This window comes from Tubulanus polymorphus, chromosome 7, assembly GCF_964204645.1.
Source record: "Tubulanus polymorphus chromosome 7, tnTubPoly1.2, whole genome shotgun sequence".
In the NCBI taxonomy this organism is placed as follows: domain Eukaryota; kingdom Metazoa; phylum Nemertea; class Palaeonemertea; order Tubulaniformes; family Tubulanidae; genus Tubulanus; species Tubulanus polymorphus.
Window position 1 is genome coordinate 11,014,526 of NC_134031.1, and position 22,016 is coordinate 11,036,541.

Here is a 22,016-nt window from a genome sequence, read left to right on the forward strand (position 1 = left end):
AATATTTCCACATTCTAGTTTTCAATGTTTTATTAAATCTTTCTATAATAGATGCTTTTTTATCTGAATGCGTTGAAGAATATTCTACATCGTTATCAGATAATAGTTTTTAAAAATGTTTATTATAGAATTCTTTACCTTCATCAAATTGTATCTTACCTGGAATAGCTTCTTTAAATATTGATTTAAAAGCATTTGTCGCTTCTATTCCAGTTTTATTTTTGATTGGAATTGACCATGCGTATCTACTGAATATATCTATAACATATAATATCCAGAAATATCCTTTGTTGTATTCTTCTAAATTCTTCATGTCAATTAAATCTGCTTGCCATTGTTGATCAATATATGAAATCATAACTTTCCTTGTTAAATAAGTTTTATCCATTTTCTTGTGGATTTGATATGTTGGTTGATTTTGTAGCCATGATTTTAATTCACTATATTTTATATAACCATTATCAGATTTAATTTTACCCCATAATTCTGAAACGCTAGAATATGATACTTCACTTTCTGGGTTATAATATAAATCTCTTAAATATTGTTCTTTTTTCATCTTATTTTAATCAATTAATAATAATTTAGATTTAGTTTCAATGACTTTATGATTTGACTTATTTTCTGGTATAATAGGTTTATTATCATTGGAATCATTATTGTTATAATAAGATTTATACTTATATTTATATATTACACCGGATAATATAGTAATTGTGATTAACCCAATTGTAATATATAAGTAATTATTTCTTCCAGCAATAGAAGAATCAGATGGATTATTATTTGAATCAATATCAGATAATTTCTGTGATTCATTTATATCAGCTAATTTCTTTTTCTTAGCTCTTTTAAATTCTGCAGATCTTTTTCCCAACTCCTTTGACCATCATTTTTGTTTTTCAGTTCTAGGCTTCTTCTCAATATCATCACTCATTTATTTTAGTTAATTTTTGTTCTGATTCATTTTCTGTTTCGCCGTTTGGTTGTAGTACAATCCTAATTGGAATGAAGCGTAACCAACCCATTTTTGTAATTCAGTCATAACTAGGTAGTCATTTTTCAAATCACTATATAATTTATTTTCAGCATCAATTGGTATTAACCGTTTACAAAATTTTGAATAACATTTGACAATACCATCTGAAATAGAATCATTTATTCTAGCTAATCTAGCTTCTTCATAAATCTTAAAATATTTTATTACTTTATCTGGTTTCATAGAGTATAGTTCTTGAAAAGTAATGGTCTTAGTTAAAAACTCCTTAGATTTCCCGCCAGCAATTAGTAACTCAAGATGGTGTTTACAATATAAATAGTATTCATAATCTATATTGTTATTAACTTGAATATTATTTTCAATTTTGGTCGGAATATCCTTATTATCACTAATGCCCAAATCATCTAATGTTTTTCAATATCTGTATTATTCTTACCCGATTTCTTTGACATTTATATTAGAGAAAAAAAGCGAAAAAAATATTATAAGTATTATAAAATGATATTAGTATCTCTTTAGGTTAATACTAGCTTAGTTAAGTTAAAGAATTCTAGTATTAGTTATTGTTTTTTAGTATTTTTTATTTGTGATATAAAGTATTCTCTTTTGAAAAGAATTGTAAAAGAAAATATTAAAAAAAAACAATAACTAATACTAGCTTCGTTCAGTTAAAGAATTTTAGTATTAGTTATTGTTTTTTAAATATTTTTTATTTAAATTCTATTATTCTTTAACCACTCATTAAAGATTCAACGTATTGTTCATTATTTGGATCATTATTCCATAATTCAATAAATTTCTTTGCCTTTGTTAACTGTTCTAAATATAACTGTAAATCTAGTTTATTAGATTTGATTTTATTTTCTTTCTTTTCAAGAGGTCTTAGATTCTTCCAATTCCAAATAAGTTTTTTATTGTGTTCAACATTCATGTTAAATTTAGATATCGGTAACACGTGATCAATATGAAAATAATCTCCATAATTATCTATATTCATTTGACTATCGAATTGAAATATAATCCGTGATTTGAGAAATTCATCTGTACAACCCAACAAATTAGATAGTGTTTCTGAATGTGTTTCCTTGTTGAATAATTGTGTTAATCTAGATCTCAAGCATTGTTTCAATCTAAAATTAAGATCTGTTTGATATCTTTCTCTCATATATTCTGTCATATAATCATTATAGCTTCTCTATTATCTTCTCGATATTGTTGAGTATATAGTTTAAAACAAGTTTTACAGCAATATTGAAAACCATCTTTGCTAATCTTACGCTTACTAAATTCTGTTATAGCTAATTTATCTAATTCACATTTAGAGCACTTCTTGTAGTATATATTTATGACACCAGTGTTATTTGTAATATTGATAGTTTGTGGTTGTTCTGGTTCCATTTATTATACATATTTTTTTACTAAATTGGTTAATATTTTAGAATCCTCTTCCATTTCTTCGACTAACGTCATCCTTTTTCATTCCTCGCTGCTTTTGATAAGTCGTTTCGATTCCTTGATATCTAAATCATACCACTGGGCAAAAGCGCGCATACAGGCGCGCTTTTGCTTAATGCGCATGCGCTAATCATAATTATATATTCATTCTGTAAAATAGAAACAACCGGCATAAAATATCAAAACGCGTTCGCATTAGGAAAATGCGCGCATATAGGCGCGCTTTTGCTTAATGCGCATGCGCTAATCATGATTATATATTCATTCTGTAAATTCTGTAAAATAGAAACAACCGACATAAAATATCAAAACGTGTTCGCATTAGGCAAAAGCGCGCATACAGGCGCGCTTTTGCTTAATGCGCATGCGCTAATCATAATTGAAACGAATCATAATTGAAACGACTGAACATAAAAATTCACCAAACAGATTTAAACAATACATTATACAAGTTGTTCAGTCGTTTCTTCCAATACATCATTTGATTTCTATAAATACAATTTATAATTACAAACATTTTTTCAATTGCCGGTAAATATTTAACTACATCAACAAATGTTAAACTTAATCATTGGAGTCTTAATGTTTTTGAAATTCTTATATAGTTTCTTCTTCGATCTTTTGTGATTCTTGTGCTTCTACGTCAATTTCTATTGGTTCGATATCCATTGCTGTTGATTCCTCAGTCAGAAAGAGTATCTTGAGTTTCTCTATCACTTCTTGATGCGTATGACGTTTTATTAATCTAAAAGATATTAGTTGTAACTCTAATTATCTAAAAGATAAACTAAATACACTTAAATATATCTAAAGGTTTCATATTTAATAGCCCTAATAACTACAAAAAACTGTACTTACATTTAGATTTAGAATTGTAAACTATAAACTCCTAATTGCGTTTCGAGAGAGAATATCCTAAGCGTTATGTTGTATCATCTATTCAGTTCCGGTGCGATTTCTAGAATGAACACGTCTGCGATTATGACACGTCATCTATTCAATTCCGGTTCGCTTTCTAGAATGATATAATGTATGTGTCTGCAGTGTATTATGACTCATATGTCTCGGTGTCATAGTAACGGCTGTGACAGCTGTAGTTTATAGACTTGTTCAATAGTCTTTACATACGAGTAAGGGGGTAGAGCAAATCTCCCAAAGTCTTTATTCAGCGTGGGGTGTCTCAGGTATATGTAAAATGACTCCTGAACACCTCGTTCGAACCACCGGGGTTCCACCGTCAAAATGTCTGTGTTGCCTATATCAACAGAGTGATCAGGATTGTCAGTATGGATGTGTTGGGATACCTCTGACGTCATAGAGCTAGGTCGACGGTGTTCACCAAAGCGGGCTCTCAAGGAGCGCTCAGTTTCACCAACATAACTCGCATCGCAAGATTCACATTTAACATGGTACACCGGTCCTTTAATGCGTTCTTTAGGTACCGGGTCCTTCGGTCTAACTAATAACTGGCGTAACGTGTTCACCGGTTTAAAATACACACTAATGTTGTAGTCTTTCATCACCCGTCTGATTTGTTCAGACATGCCAGTAGTTATATAGGGTCACTTTGGGACCGAGTGAGAAGTGAGGAGCAGTGAGGAGCAATGACGTCATCGCTGACGTCATGGATGACGTCATGGATGACGTCATTGATTACATCATGTTGGTGGGGGAAAACGTGTTTGGGCGAGAATATCGATAACAATAAAGCGAAGCCATAAAACGTGTTCGGGCCTGATATTTGTGGACAATAAAAACGCGATATAAATCATGTTTAGACGTCATTTAACTCGGAGACTTCGGGCGGTTAACATCGGATCTCTTCACATCGACTATCGCGGATATCATGGATTCACCAAGCGGCCGAAGCACATGTAGTTTAGAAATATGTAGTTCTCCTAAAAAAGCGAAGCTTTCACCCGCATATAGGAAAAGGAAACCGGTTCATCTCAAACTTAATTTCGGTAAGTCTATTTCTGTTTCGAGACAATATTTCGTAAAATGATGTATGTATGTTCTAAATACTCAATTTCGTAACTTTATTTTCTATAGACTCAATCGTTAATGATAACGCCGTCGATACGCCTCAGTCAATGAAAACCGTCACATCGTCAGATGGTCAACCCGATCCTCATTATTTAGGACAACTCGTTTACGCGTGCGTGAAAACATGGCAGGGTTCAAAACGTATCGATCTCAGGACATACGAGTGCTGCGACCGGAAGCACCAGTTATACCCGACTAAAAACGGTATCGCGTTAGATTTGCAAGAGTGGGTACATATCGACTACTGTAAATCCGATATCGAACACGAAATTGAGCGAGTCAAACAACAAGCGGGATATGTGGGAGTTATGACTATCGGTCGTTCGAACTTTATTAAAATCTATCGTTCTAGTCATAATAGTCGTGTATACATCGATATACGGTTCTATATACTATGCGATGCGAAAGGCGAAACCGTACCTTCTAGAAAAGGTGTAAAATTATCTCTCTCTCAGTGGAAGAAATTAAAAGACATTAATTTTAGCGACGATGTACCCGAACTATCCGATATGAAACCGTGTTGGTACGAACAAAGTCATCAAAATCAAGAATATAGATGCGCATACTGCGCAAAGGACACTAGCGGAGTTCGTAATGCTCCAGAATATTCCGCATACGCTCCCAGTAAGAATAAATGAATACGTTTAATTAACGGTCTAATAATATGTATTGTTTTTCTAACTTTATTATCCACGATTAAATGAAAATAAACGTGTGTCAATAGAAGTCAATTGTCTTTGTCATTGTTTCGTCGGTCATTCATTCCCTTAAAGTTCAGTCATTTCGATATGTCGACTGTCTGTAGCATGATTCCATCAATTGCCTATCAATCAATCCTCTCATTGTTGGCCTTATCTACACGATCAAATTCCATCCTTTAGTGTAATCCAAAGCGACTATGATAATTAACATATCAATAAACGAATAACGATGTTCAATTTAACATAATATTTGATAAACTTTATTATATTAGTAAAGGATAAATATTCTATATAAATAGTAAATGTACAAAAAAATTCATTATTTAAATTCAAAAAAATAGTGGTGACTAGAGGAGAATAATAAAACGCGTGTCTAAAAACCGTAGGGAAGCGTGTTAAATCTGTTCGTTGGATCAAAAGCCCTTTTAGTGTATACGGCGCGATATATTTTTCGCTCGTCTCTATTAAAAATGGAACATTTTTTGATGTCTCGATTTATCTTGTTTGGAATGGAAACGTACAAATGATCGTATTTTTCACCGACTATAATATCAACCATTGATTTAAAGTTGACTATTTGTTTATTTCTAAAATTCAAATTAATTCCTTTCACTTTGCATTCCGATGAGAATTTATTGTCACGCGGACTGAAAACACGGAATGCATAGTTTTTCGGACCGGCCGAAACGAATTCCGAAATATAGGCACCATCTCCGTATTTATCTGCCAACTCATCGGTCATATCCCCTAAAAAGTTTCCAGTTGGCGGATCCCATTGATCAGGTTTAACGGTGTAAATGATTGAGTCGGTATCCGTGTAAAGGGTTCGATCCCCTAGTTTCTCCATATAACTATAGAGAATTAGTCGAGCGCGGCTAAGGCGACGCTAGTTTTACCGGAGGATTCGACAAATTCGTCGCGTTTTCTGTAGTGCACCCTTAACACCTCTTCGTTACACAACAGTAAATCTTGTATCTCCAAACTATCGTCTAAAAGCATGCTGTACATTTCACCGGGGTCTGAAATATATTTAGCAGTGGTTTTGTTTTCATTTTGACCGAGTTTACCCCACATGCTATTTAAACATAGTTTGGCGACAGTTCGCATGCCCTTCGCCTTCTTTATGTTATTTTCTTCGAGACGGATACCCTCGCGCTCGAAATAATCGGATAGAAATTGGTCTTTTTCGGCGCGAGTCATATCGGGAGATGGCCACCCGCTAGCTTCGGTTTTTACTTTTAGAAATTTTCCTATATAGTCTGCAAATAATCCGGTTTCGCTACGTTCCCAATTCCAAATTTCGAATATACCGATAATACGGTATCCCAATTCAACGGCTTTTTGGATCTCTAAACTGACCCACGTTCCGGTAATAGCACGTTCGTCTTCCGAGTGGCGACACCTTTCGCGTTGATTACTATCTTCAGCGCACGAGCGACACAAAGGAAAGGATAATTTGCCATTGGCTCTGTATGGAAGGATGGGTAAATATAAGCCCCGAGGTGGTAAAATTCGGCATTTAATCAACCCGTAATAATCTTTGATATCACCGAAATTTTCAGTTATAACTGTTGGGTGACCTATTGGATAGCTACAACGACTATTAACGTACGGGTATAGCGAACATATGTCAATTAGCCTTCACCTTTTTGTCCAGCTCGGGGATTCCACACTTGCCGGTGGGGACTCCTGTCGCCTGGTGCAATGCGAGAGCGGCTTCTCGTTGCGGTGATTTTTCGCATTTACGAATTATGTTATAACGAGGGTCATTATCGGCTCGCGCCTTCGCCACGACTAGCGCCCTCGCTAGGCATAAATCGTCATCATTATTTATACTGATGACCGATTTCTTTGTTTTTCGGAACTGTTCAAAGTCAGTCGTTATCCGCTTTTGTCTAGCACCACCGAGAGGCATCCTAATGAGTGTACAATGAAAGATCAGCCCGTCCAAAGATAGATCTTCGTTAGACTGAAGAACACTAACAATACGCTCGAGTAAATAATCGATAGTGATTTCTTCTAGAGGTACGTAGAAGTATTCGATATTTCTTTGAAGATTTTCATGTTCTATCGAAATCCTCAACATATCGGTTGGCCGGGCGTCTAACATCTCACTCATTGCCGCTAGGATGTTACTTAAATACTCGCGGAGTATTGTTTCGTTATCGCGCGCTGTTACGGTATCGTCCTCTTCCTTATTACTATCATCGTCCTTGTCATTGTTGGTAATCACAATAGCCTTGAACCATTCAGTATTCATGTTGAATTTACGGCTATGCTGCGTTCCGGTCTGTAAAATAAATATAAAATTGTTGAAAAACAATCAGGTTTTTTTTTTTTACACGATCTATCGAATTTGTTCGATAATACTTACTCTAACTAACTTAATATTCCCTCTAATAATTTCATCGGGACTATTATTATTATGACACAGACGTTTTTGTGTCGAATGCTGGTCATTGTCGTCATCGTCCCTGGGTCGTTTCTGAGCCGTAGAACTACAATGTTCCCTATGTATTTTCAGATCGTTTATTTCGGTAAAAGATCTTGCGCAATTAGAACATGAGAATTCCTTCGCAACCGGTCGTCGTGGTTTACACGATCTCATGTGCCGCTTAAGATTATCTTTTCGAGCCGATCTTTTACCGCAATTATTACACTGAAATACAAATTAAATACATATAAATACAAAACGTATAACGTATATATTATGATCATGATAATATATATATATATATGTCTGAGGATTCTTACCGTGAAAGCGGTTGACGTAGATGGTTGAGGAGATCACCGAACATTTGATATAGGTTGCTTATCGTCTGGTTGGTCAGAAGTCTGAGCTATCGGTGGCACTCTATCCTGCGCTACCTGCCGATTATTACAATTTTTCATATGCCGCACTAAATTATCTTTTCTGGCGTGTGCTTTACCGCACTCCAGACATTTGAAACCCTTCTTACCCTCATGCATCATCTCATGACGTTTGAGATTGAATTTCGAGGCGAAGGTAGCGTTACAAATGCTGCACGAATACATGATCTATAAAAGAGAACATCTTTGTTACTTTAAAAAAATATCCAAACCACAAATTTTATAATTGAATATTTTATCAAACCTCTTAGTATTTTCCTATTAAAAATGTACAAACCACATTTTCTAAAACTTGAAAAATTGTCAAACCGGGTTTTGTAAAATTCTAAACTTTATCATTACGATATAGTTTTTACGGATTTCGTTTTAAACAAACTTTGTTACTTTAAAAAATATCCAAACCACAAATTTTATAATTGAATATTTTATCAAACCTCTTAGTATTTTCCTATTAAAAATGTACAAACCACATTTTCTAAAACTTGAAAAATTGTCAAACCGGGTTTTGTAAAATTCTAAACTTTATCATTACGATATAGTTTTTACGGATTTCGTTTTAAACAAACTTTGTTACTTTAAAAAATATCCAAACCACAAATTTTATAATTGAATATTTTATCAAACCTCTTAGTATTTTCCTATTAAAAATGTACAAACCACATTTTCTAAAACTTGAAAAATTGTCAAACCTGGTTTTGTAAAATTCTAAACTTTATCAATTTTTGAAATTCAAAATTATTAAAAGTCGGCTACTACGGATAATCAAAAACCCTAAAACCCTAAAACCACTAAGATGGCAGAATACGATGGGCCTAGATATCTCGTGCATCCATTTACTATGCTAGTCTGCGGACCTACATCATCCGGTAAAAGTTGGTTTGTAAAGAAACTAATTACCGAAAAACTTATAGAAAAACAACCGGAAAAAATTTATTGGTGTTATGGAGAGGCGCAGCCCGAAATGTTTCAAGAATTGGAAAAATTTGATGTTCAATTTGTCGAAGGATTTTCTGATGAACTATACGAAAAAATAAACGGTAGTAGTCGCACCTTAATAATAGTCGACGATCTGATGAACGAAGTTGGCGGTAATGACACCTTGGCGGCGTTGTATACTAAGGGCGCTCATCATAGAAATATTTCTATTATCACTATTGTTCAAAACTTATTTCCTAAAGGGAAAGGTTTTAGGACGATTAGTTTAAATAGTCATTATATCGCCGTATTCAAAAACGCTCGAGATAGAAACCAAATTCGGGTGTTAGCTCAACAAGTGGGACTAAAAAATGAAATAGAACAGGCTTTCAAAGATGCTACAGAAGAACCACACGGTTATTTGTTATTAGACTTTAAACCGAAAACAGATGATAAATGGCGACTAAGGACTAAAATATTTCCCAGTGATGTATACCACATCGTTTACAAAACTAAGAAAATCCATTAAAAGAAAGCTAAGGTCTACTATTTATAAAAGGAAGATGGTTCCTCGTAACAATAAATCCGTTGATCGGTTAAAAAAGTACGTTCATCATTTTCACGTGTTGGCAAGTTGTAAGAAAAAGCAACGAGAAGCGTTGATCGAATCGGCACCAGTAGAACTAATTAACTGTATTTGTGAAATATCTAAAAACAGTTTACTGGGAAATATAGAACATAGCGACAAAGAGAAACGGGTGTTACAACAACATAAACGATACATTCGTATGTTAGCGAATAAATCTATAGCTGTTAAACATAAAAGGAGAGTTATTTCTCAAAAGGGAGGATTTCTGCCATTCATATTGACACCTCTCTTGTTGAAACCGATTCTAGAATCTATCGTGACTAATGTTTTAAGTAAAGCCGCGAACAAAGTAATAGATAAAGTTTCGTCATGAAGAACGTAGAGAAATTGGTTATTCTACCGGAAGCAATGTTACCGCAAGTACAAGCATTCGTAGCTAGTCTACAGGGAAATGAATCTATAACTAAAAAACCAGTTACCGGAAATCCGTTAAACGATAACAACCTATCCGATGATTTGAAATATCTAAAATATAACCCGTTGCTACAGCAAGCTATACAAAAAACGGAGCACGATAAACAATCACTACCTCGAAAAATTGAAGATATCAACGTCGTTAATAATCCTTATTCGACTGAAAAAATTGTCGAACGTATACCGGTTAAATTCCGGAATAAGTGTAAATCGTTATAAACATTTTTCACAGAAAATCCAAACGTTTTGAGATGGAACGAAAAAGGAGAAATAATCTACAAGAATAATTTAATTCCTGGAAGCAATATTTCTGACCTCGTTTACGTTTCGTTAGTATTAACTACATTAAACCAAAGCTATATTGGATTAGAAGATTATATGTCAGCGATAAACGAACTTAATATTCCTACTAGCCTAATAAATAATAAAATGTTAAAGAGACGGCTCAAAGGCGAACTTACCGTAGATTTAGATGCGTCGTTGTCTCCAGTAAAAAAGAAGGCAAAAGTAGATCAGCGCGGTTCCGGACTGCGTAGTAAGCGAGCTAGGAATGTCGATTTCACCAATTGGCTTAGCTTTTAATGGCTTCAAAATGCAATTAAAATGTATTGTTCAATTGTTCGTAGTATTATTGCGCAACTGAACGTGTTCGGGCACGTTTTGATTTCCATTTGATACGATGGTCGTTAACGTGGTGAACATCGTCTCTACGGCGTGTTTGAATAGTTCATTAAATCTTACCGATGTCGCTAGAATCTCGCACGATGTAATTTACAACCCTTCCAAGTTTAGCGGGTTAATATGGAAGAATCGTAAAATAGAAGGTAATTGTCTATTATTCGGCAATGGAAAGATGGTAATTACTGGGTGTAAAAGTAAATCTAATAGTCGACGGAGTACGAGACAATTTGCGCGTTTACTGCAAAAGATGGGATACAACGTGAAGTTAAACAACTTCAAAATACAAACAATAACCGGTGTCGTTAGAACTGGTCGGCATATTGACTTGATGAAATTTTCGAACTATTGTTGTACAGCGGAATATAACACAGAAATACTCCCCGGTTTAGTGTATATGTGCGAAAATGGAGTTAAATGTATTGTTCATAATGGCGGAACCATAATACTAGCCGGCGCAAAACAAACAAAAGAACTACAAAAAGCGTACGAAGAAATTTTATTCTACATCATCTTATGTTCTAAATGAATAAATTAATAAAAGGCGTGTTATCACAAATATTTTATTGTAAAAATAAAGATGAATTGGCGAAAATTGTTTTGTTGTTGTTGTTTGGACCGAGACGATCCAAGTTTTATTTGTAAATTCAATCGAATTAACTGCGTGAGCACGTGTTGTAACGGAAATACCGTTATCAATGAAGGCGGAGCTGAAAAAATTCCTAGCCAATCAGTATTATGGTATCGAAAAACCAGCCAGTTTTTCGAGCGCAAACGCTCTACACAGAATATGTCGGCAAGAAAATAAAAACATTTCGCTTAATGAGATAAAGGATTGGCTATCCGAACAAGAAGTTTACACATTACACGCCAAAGTGAGGAAAAGGTTTCCCAGAAATAAAACAATAGCCTATCGAATGAACGAACAATTTCAAATAGATTTGTGCGACGTTTCAAATATTTCCAAACACAACGACGGTATCAAGTTTCTATTGACGGCTATAGATGTTTTATCGAGATACGGTTTCGCCGTTCCTTTGTTGAATAAATTCAACTCGACAGTTGTGGAAGGATTGAAAAAGATAATTAAACATAGAAAACCTAGCGTTATACAATCTGACGCCGGGACCGAGTTCCTCGGTTCAAAAACACAGAATTTTCTCAGAAACGAGGGTATAAGTTTTTTCAGAAGTAAAAACGAAGTAAAATGCGCTATTGTCGAACGATGGATACGTACATTAAAATCAAAAATGTATAAAATATTCTCGCATAGACATTCGTATAGATACATCGATGTACTGGACGATATAGTTCGATCATATAACAATACATATCACCGCAGTATAAAAATGGCTCCAATAGACGTTAACCAGTTAAACGAATACATAGTTTTCAAAAACCTATACGGACCCCACCGCATAGTAAATAGAGCGAAATTCAAATTTCGAGTGGGTGATACTGTTAGAATAAGCGAACTAAAAGGACAGTTCCAAAAAGGTTATTTACCCGGTTGGAGTACAGAGTTGTTTGTTGTAACTAAAAGAATTAATCGCCAACCGTGTGTATACAAGATTAAAGATTTACAAGATGTTGAAATAGATGGCGTTTTTTACGAATACGAAATGATAAAAGTCAATAAAAGGGATGATGTTTATAAAGTCGAATCGATCATTAAATCCCGTGGAAAGGGTTCGAGAAAACAATATTTGGTGAAGTGGTATAATTACGCTGATAAATTTAATTCCTGGGTAAACGCAAAAGATATTAAAAAACTGAAATGATTGGTAGTGATTTTTACGTGTATCTCAAAAGCGACGCAAGCGTTGATCTTTACCCCGATAACATTCAACATAGTTTCAAAGTTCGATTGAGAGAATCGATTTCGCTCGAGGGTAAATGGGTTTGCACCTTGCACCAAATAAACTTTATGCTAGATTTCGATAACGTCGAAGATGGACGATTTGAATTGGCGTCACCGGAGCATGGAAAACAATACTTACGTATACCGAAGGGTCGATATCACACTATTGCGCAATTAATCACCGTTATACAAACGGAAATCAACAAGTGGTTTTACGATAAAGTAATTATAGGTTTCGACGAATTAAGTCATAAAGTTAATGTGAAGTTTTACGACGAGTGTTCGTTAACTTTTACGAACGATATAGCGTGGATTTTAGGCTTCAAATCTGGTATACCGGTAAACGATATACCTAACGACCTTCGTCAGGGTTCGAAGAAAAATGGACCATTTGTAGATAGTAATGGTACCAAAACTATTTACAAATACATCGAAGTCACAGCGTCTAGATGTGTCGATATAAACGTCGACTATCATAATTTGATGATATATAGCGATGTTATAGAACCCCAACTAGTCGGCGATCAGAGCGCAAATCTTTTGCGTATGGTACATTTAAACACGATAAATTTTGGAAAGGTTATTGTTTAACAAATTACAATATTTTCCAGTGCAAAGGAGTAATTTTCAGACTATAGAAGTCTTTATAAGAAGAGAATCGGGTAAAATACCTGTTTTAAAAAAAGGAAAAGTTAATCTTGTTTTACATTTTAAAAAGAAAAATATATTAATATGAGGGCTATTTGCGAAATAGATCACGATGTCTGTTGTAGATATTACGCAAATCAAAGCGGTGCCGGAGTCGACGTGTACACATCATCGCCTATACAAGGCGGTGCTGGATTTGCTTCTGTTTTAGGCGGTCTCGCTCGACCGGCGATACCCCTATTGAAAAATATGGCTAAACGAGCGGTGCCTCATTTACTAAGAACGGGTTTGCACGTTGCGAGCGATGTCGTAGGTGGTAAGAATTTTGCCACAGCCATTAAAGATCGCGGATTAGAAACAATGGGTCGTATTATCCGGGGTAAAGTGCGAACCGGTACAAAACCATTAAAAGGTCAAAAGAGAAAACGAAAACAGCGGATTATTTCCACAGGCAAACGTATAAAGAGAAGTGTTAGCGGCGAAGCGTATTAGACAAGATGTCGTTATTAGTACACAAAGACTCGCCCCTGTGTGTCAAATCCGAATTGGATTTGTTTACTATCCCCGGTACCCAGATAAACTACAAAGAATGCCGTTACGTTAGTTACGAACCCTCTACATCGATCAATGATTCGGGACCTATCGTCTTCAGGATACCGAAAACAGAACAATATTTAGATTTAAACGTCACTTATTTGAAACTACAATTTAAAATAGTCAACGGTGATGGCACTAATGTGGCGCCCGATAAATACGTGTCGATGATTAATGGCGTCTACAGTTTATTTAGCGACGTTCAAATTACGCTCAATGATCGCGTCGTTACGCACGACGGCGGATTGTACCCGTTTAAATGTGAGTTGGAAAATATGCTGAACTATAATTCCGAAACTAAAAATAGCAGTTGGCTACAATGCGAATTATACACTGAAGATGAGGCTGGCAAGAAAAATCATATCGACCCGACGATAGCCGGTGCTAATACCGGGCTGGTTAGAAGAAATAATTACACAAAAAACAGTAAACTAATCTGCGCTTATTCTCGATTATACTGCGATGTAATGAGAATGAATAAAATTTTCATCAACAATACAGATATGCAAATTAAACTGAATAGATCGAAGGAATGTTTCGTTTTACTTTCTCCCGCGGAAAACGCTGATTTTCGTATAAGAATAGAAAGCGCTCAACTTTATTAGCGAAAACTAGAATTAGATAGCTCGGTTTTGGTTGCGCACGCAAAGGCATTAGAAAAAAACACGGCTAAATACTACTTTTAAAGAACCGAATTAACTTCATTGAATATTCCTAGAGGCCATAGAACGATCGTAAAGGATTCCGTTTTTGTGGGTGAAATTCCAAAGGCTATCGTTTTAGCGCTCGTAGACGACGATGCGTTGAGCGGGAATATACGAAAAAATCCCTTTGATTTCCGAGACTTTTCATTGAGTTATGTAGGTGTTAGTGTCGATAACAATCACGTACAAAATTCGCCGTTAATTATAGACTCCCGCGGTGATGGATGTGAAGTGTATCATAGTTTATATTTAGCTAGGGGTCTATTGTATAAAAATGAGGGTATAGGAATTAAACGAGAACATTTTAAAAACGGCAACTTTATTTGTTGTTTTAATATATCGCCCGAATACGGTGATCAACCGCACTTGTCACTTATTAAAAGGGGTTCGTTAAAAATTGAAATGAGATTTGACGAAGCTTTACCCCACAACGTCAATTTAATCGTTTACGCCGTTTTCGACGAATTATTACAAGTAACTAAAGAACGTCATATCGAAATTGATTATTAGTAACTATGTTGTACACGAATCAGATTTTAGAATTTATGAAAAAAGACGAGTGTCTACGATCGTGTTTTTTAGGCGTTTTTCCGTGCGACCGACTACCCGATATACATAGTTATCCAGCTGGTTTTATAGTAAATACCGATTATCACGATCAACCGGGTGAACATTGGTTAAGCATTTATATCAATAAGTTTGGTATCGGTTACTTTTTCGATTCCTTTGGACAATTACCCAGAACTAACGATGTAATATTAGAAAATTTTCTGGACGAAAATTGTATAGATTGGAAATATAATACTAAAATGTATCAAAACGTATTATCCGATGTATGTGGTTATTACGCGATATTTGTACAAATTTACCTATGTCACGGTTTTGAAATAGACGAAATTAAGAAATTATTGTCAAATAAAACTAATGATAACGACTATATTGTAAAAAATTTCATCGTAAAATATTTCAAATTAGTAAAATAAAAAATAGTGAAATATATCAATAAAAAAAAAAAAAAAAAATCTCCCTCCCTCCCTCCCTCCCTCCCTCCCTCCCTCCCTCCCTCCCTCCCTCCCTCCCTCCCTCCCTCCCTCCCTCCCTCCCTCCCTCCCTCCCTCCCTCCCTCCCTCCCTCCCTCCCTCCCTCCCTCCCTCCCTCCCTCCCTCCCTCCCTCCCTCCCTCCCTCCCTCCCTCCCTCCCTCCCTCCCTCCCTCCCTCCCTCCCTCCCTCCCTCCCTCCCTCCCTCCCTCCCTCCCTCCCTCCCTCCCTCCCTCCCTCCCTCCCTCCCTCCCTCCCTCCCTCCCTCCCTCCCTCCCTCCCTCCCTCCCTCCCTCCCTCCCTCCCTCCCTCCCTCCCTCCCTCCCTCCCTCCCTCCCTCCCTCCCTCCCTCCCTCCCTCCCTCCCTCCCTCCCTCCCTCCCTCCCTCCCTCCCTCCCTCCCTCCCTCCCTCCCTCCCTCCCTCCCTCCCTCCCTCCCTCCCTCCCTCCCTCCCTCCCTCCCTCCCTCCCTCCCTCCCTCTCTCTGTAGAGTCCTTATAAGAACTGATGGTGTAGAAGTCCTTATAAGAACTGATGATATAAGCATATAAGCGAGGAGCTTGGCGGTTCATACACTGACTCTTTCTGAGAAATTTAGGTTGGCCTTGATAAAGGCCGTTTTAATTGGTTTGTTCTTAGTTTCGTTCACCAAGTTACTATTCTCGACCACGACCACGACCACGACCACGACCACGACCTATTCCGGGTCTATCTTCAGCACGGGCATCTAGTGTGGGCCGAGCGCCTACTCCAGGCCTTGGTAGTTCCGTTACATCGCTGTGTTGGAACATCATTCCGCGTCCTACGAACGGCCTGACTTGTAAAAAGGCACCGCCCGCGAACCAAAACCTCCTACAATACGGGCACGTCAGCCTTCTACGTATACCGGCCATCTTTACCAGTGTTGAATAACAGCTAACACATATATTGTTACATAACCGATGATTCGGGCATGTAACTGTTGTCAATTTTGTCTCTAAACACACCACGCAGTCAAACTGGTCGATCGCCGTGATGGTTATCGATTGGGTAGCCATTTTTTTTACGAATGAAGTGACTAGTTTACAAGGGTCTATATACTCATAAGCAGAAAATATGATTAATAGTAATAGACATTGGTTGACACTAATTTAGTGTAAATTACCATTATTTGACATTGACTATGGAGAATTAGTTACGATTGAAACTATGGCCGAGATAGTGATAATTGTCGTCAACGAGAACTCGATGACATATCACAAGGTTTGGTTACTTATTTCCGTCTGCGAATAGCTCTTAACCTTCTAGACGATGAAATAACTGTTTTATCGCTATATAAACGAAAATATTATAACTACGTACTATTATTTTATAATAGAATACTGTTTTATCTAATGTATATGGTTATAATGGACGGCTAATGGTTTATTTTGACACATCCGAGACGCTATAGTTTGAATAGGTGTTATAATTATATGGGTTAATTGGGATGGAAAAATAAAATAGGGCGTAATTTAGTAATACCGATGGGGGGTTATTTACTTAATTGAGGCAATTTTAAGATGTTTGATAAGATTATACGGGTTAGTAATTCGCTTTTAGAGGATTTGATTTTTTATCTCATTCTATTACTCGCTGTGGACCGTGCAACCCTAATATTAACCCACTACCGACTACGACGATGGCTTTTTCCAACGACTTTTGGAAAAAAGAACAGGATGTGGAAAGAAGCGAAATTCCAATTTTTTATACCGCTACCGGTGATGTTAAATGTCACTGCTGTATGAAACAACTGGGTCACGATGAGGATCCATTTGATTTCGTCACAAACTGTTGCGAGAAGATCATTTGCTTCAGGTGTTTCAGTGAGGCAGCGGCCGACCAGATCGACCAAGAACATTTGTTTCTGTGTATCAAATGATGTATTTAAATTTCCCATTATTGGGGATCTTGTTTCAACTTGCGCACCTAAAATACATTTCAAATAAGTTCTAATTGATTGATTTATTCTTTGTATACCTGATTTAGTAAAACCTTCACTATTTTCTAAAATAAAATAAACCCAACCATTATTGTTTTCTTGTTTTAAATGATCATAAAATTTCGGTAATTTATTGAAATTTAATGTTTCTAAATCCTTTGTTTCTATTTTACCATAACCTAATTTATTATTATAGATATTATAAAAGCTATTAGATGGTATGGGAAGTGTACAATATGCTGCAACATTTTCAGGGCAAGGAAACAATTAATTGAAAATGAAGAAGCCAATAGGGATTTCGAGTATGATGATATTGATTTTCTGTTTTAATGGCCATAAGGTAATGTTTTTATACCATCATCTAAAATATGCCTTTTATCATCAAATGGATTCAAACTAGCTTTTTCAAATTCATTAATGTACATTCTCAAGATTTTCTGATCTTAAACAATTCATTTTATGTTTCATTACGATTGAGTTATATAAACACTTTATATAATCTTGAAATTCTATATGTTTATCAACCACATGTTTTGTTATTCCTTTTAACTTTTTAGCTTCATGATCTTTTGTTCTGTAACTATACATTTTACTTCTTATCCCAACAAATTCAATCATTTCATCACCCCCTAATTCATCTTTAAATTTACCAGGAATCTTTTTATTATCATTGCTAAATAGTTCATGATCTTTGGGATAATTGCTAAAATCAAAATGATGTTTTAATGTTTTTAAGTCTTTTGTTATGTCATTTGTCTTGATTTTTAGTATGTACGCATCAGTATTGAACGCAATTAATGGAAATCCACAGCTAAATGTACCATCTTCAGTTGATAAATCATAAACATAATCTGTTGGGTTATGTATTTCAAATAAATCTTTAACTTCTTCTGTTAACTCATTTTCTACATGGCTTAAATTAAAGCAATTTGGTTTAGATTTAATCAATCTAATATTCATATTAAATCCTAATGAATTGCATAATATATTCAATCCTGATATAGCAACTTTTCCTTTTCGAGCTAAAGATATCGTTTTGCGGTTTTTGAAACTTTTTGAACCATCTGCAGCATAGAACCCAATGAAGAACCATTTTCTTAAATTATTTTTTGCATTTAATACATAATCTGGAACTATCTTTTCTTTTGTTGAAGTATTACTTTTCACTATTGCATGAATATAGAATTCATCATTATATTTTATAGCAAAATCTTTAGGATTATTTACAAGTATTCTATAAACTGCTGATGATTTCATAACATCCATGATTCTAAATGTTTTATGTGAAAAAACTTCTTCACAGAATTTCTTTATTCTTTCTAATAATTTTAAGTCTTGATTGCATAAATACCAACAATATTTATTACCCCAAACATAATTATACACACCTGCTGAACCATCACCCATGAAAAATCCTTTAATAAAATATTCTTTTTCTTGTAATGTTTCAGGTTCTATATTATAAATATTATCAATTATTTCATCAAATGACATATGATTCATTCTTTGGAAAAATCTTTTATGTAATAATTCATCTCCAATTTTTATATCAGTTGGTTTTATTTCATTGCCATTTCGTTTAATTAAACTATGATCTTCTGTAACATCTACAAACCCTAATTTTGTTCTAACTCTATAGATTTTCTTATTTATTTTATGTCTAATAATATTCTTTAATTTTTTCCATCCATTTCTTGTCCAAACATCCATTAATTCATTTATTTGTATTAATTCTTTTTCACCATATGAAATATAACATTCATTTTGTTTTGGAATTATTTCTGAAATTCTTCTTATCAATATTTTATCATTAAATCTGAATCATATTGGGGTGTCAGCTGTTACAGAATCAAAATATAATATTTCAATATGCTTTTCCCCTAAAAGTGATTGTAAAACATTATAATAAAAATCATACAATAATAATTTTGATACTTCTAAAACAGTTGAACCAATGAGTATAGGTTTATTAAATTTCATTGACGTTCTTTTTAATTTAACTGCTGTTAAATAATCTTCAAATCTTTTATTTCCTAAATGTCTAGGGCTTGATTGTAAATGTCTTAATCTTTCAGAATTATTTACTAATTCAATATCATTTCTATTTCTAATATTTTCGCATGTTTTTCCATAAAAACTATTGTTCATTAATTTGAAGAAATCTTTTTCAAAATCTGTTTTTGATATGGTTCTCTGTTGAGTATTGAAATCTATATATTTTTCTTATCACTTCGATTGATTAAATTCAATATATCTATGTACTTTCTTTAATTTCATTCCTTGTTTTAGATAAAATTTTAACATTCTATAATGAACAATATAATTGTATTTATTATTTTGAGTAAGTATTAATTTTTCTGTAAAAACATGATCTTTAGGTTTTATTTTCTTCTGGTATTCACTTAAATAACTATCATCTACAGTTAAATGTTCTGGGCAATAAGGTAAGTTTCTTGTTTTAAACTTTATATTTTCAGCATATTCTAAATCAACTACAAAGAAATAACCAATTGGTGCTTCATCTTTTAAACTCGCAATTGCGCTTTTCCCAATCAGTTTTATCACCATTTTCAACTTCTGTTAATATAAAATTTTTGTATGGTTGAGGTTGCATCATTGCCCAACCATATAAATTATTGGCGTCAATATATGGTTTCACTAGGATTCGAACCCTCAATCTCTCACTTGGGAGTCAAACACCTTATCCACCCTGCCACAGGACAGGACGCGTCTTTTATCGTTAGTGGGAGTACGCGACACGGCGAGTGGCGATTGCTACTATCATCTGGTGTTATCTTACAGTAAGTAATTTTAAGTTTTAAATAGGATAGAGAGTGCATAGATAGAATCTACTCGGAAAGAATGAGTGTTATATTACTATCAGAATTCTACATTTCGATTAGAAGCTGTTAGTTGTCGAATCTGATAGAAGATGAATTTTATGTGCGAAAAAAAGTAAAAAATATGTAAATAATAATAATAATCAACAGAATTACAAGAGGGTTTTCGACGAAAGTCAGAAAACCCTAATGATGATGATTATAAACCTATTATACCAGAAAATAAGTCAAATGTTAAAGTCATTGAAAATAAATCTAAATTATTATTTACGGATTAAAAAATGATCAAAAAAGAACAATATCTAAGAGATTTACATTATAATCCAGAGAGTGAAGTATCATATTCTAGTGTTTCAGAATTATGGGATAAAATAAGTTATGTAGATCAACAGTGGCAAGGAGATTTAATTGATATGAAAAATGTTAAGAAAGATGATGATGATTATTGGTGGTTATTGAATATAATTGATATTTTTAGTCGTTATATATGGAGCTTCCCACTTTATAGAAAAGATGCTGTACAAACATCAAATGTTTGAAGAAAATTTCTTTCGGATGATAAACTAAAACCAGAAAAAATACAATTTGATGATGGAAAAGAATTTGATAATTCACTTGTTCATGAACTCTTAGACAATCATAATATTAAATATTTTTCAACAAAATCGGATAAAAAAGCAGCAGTTGTTGAACGATTTAATAGAACATTAAGATCAAGAATGTGGAAATATTTTACAGCAAATAATACTTTTAAATGGATTGATGTTTTACGAAAATTGATGGAAGGATATAATAATTCTTATCATTCTTCTATTGGAATGAAACCTGTTGATGCTAGAAAACCTGAAAATGCTGAAATTATTTGGAATAATTTATATGGAGCATTTCTTGTAGATGATTTTAGTGAACCTAAATTTAAAGTTGGTCAAAATGTTAGAATTTTTAAGTATAAAAAGATATTTGATAAAGGATACGATCGAGAAATATATACTAGAGAAATATATAAAAAAGGTAATAACAACAAAACCATATGTCTATAGATTAGAAGATTTAAATGGTGAAGAAGTTGATGGGTATTTTTATGAAGAAGAATTGAGTTTAACTACTGAAAATCTAGAACAAGAATATAAAATTGAAAAAGTATTAAAAACAAAAACTGTTAAAAGAAAAAAATATTCTTTAGTAAAATGGGTTGCATGGCCAGATAAATTCAATGAATGGATATTATCAAGTAAAATTAAAAATATATAAATGAATAAGGAATTATTTATATTTGAGCCTCGATATATGTTAATTTCTGGTGTAACAAATTGGGGAAAAACTTATTTTATATTAAATTTATTAGAAACTGTTTATAAAAACTATTTTGATAATATAGTATTATTTTGTCCAAAATATGAATTTAATCAAACTTATGATAGAAATATTACTAAAAATAATAAATTTATTATATTAGATCCTAAAACAGTAAAAGAAAATTTAGATAATTGTATTAAAGTAGCAATTGATGTTTATAAAGGATCAAATACATTATTCATTATAGATGATTGCGCAAATTTACATGATTCAAAAGTTAGAGAAAGTGAGTGTATTTATGTTATTTAGCTTTTTTCTGGTAGACATTTTAGGATAACAACTTGGGT

At 34.1% G+C, this 22,016-nt stretch overlaps 1 protein-coding gene across 1 annotated transcript; it reads left to right on the plus strand.

Annotated features, from left to right (window-relative positions):
* The first annotated feature begins 3,394 nt into the window (after positions 1-3,394).
* On the plus strand, positions 3,395-5,150 carry LOC141908872 (uncharacterized). Its single transcript, XM_074799130.1, has 2 exons — positions 3,395-4,419; positions 4,508-5,150. Exons 1-2 carry the CDS (start codon positions 4,302-4,304, stop codon positions 5,137-5,139), a joined length of 750 nt encoding a protein of 249 aa, XP_074655231.1. The 5' UTR covers positions 3,395-4,301; the 3' UTR covers positions 5,140-5,150.
* Positions 5,151-22,016: the final 16,866 nt, after the last annotated feature.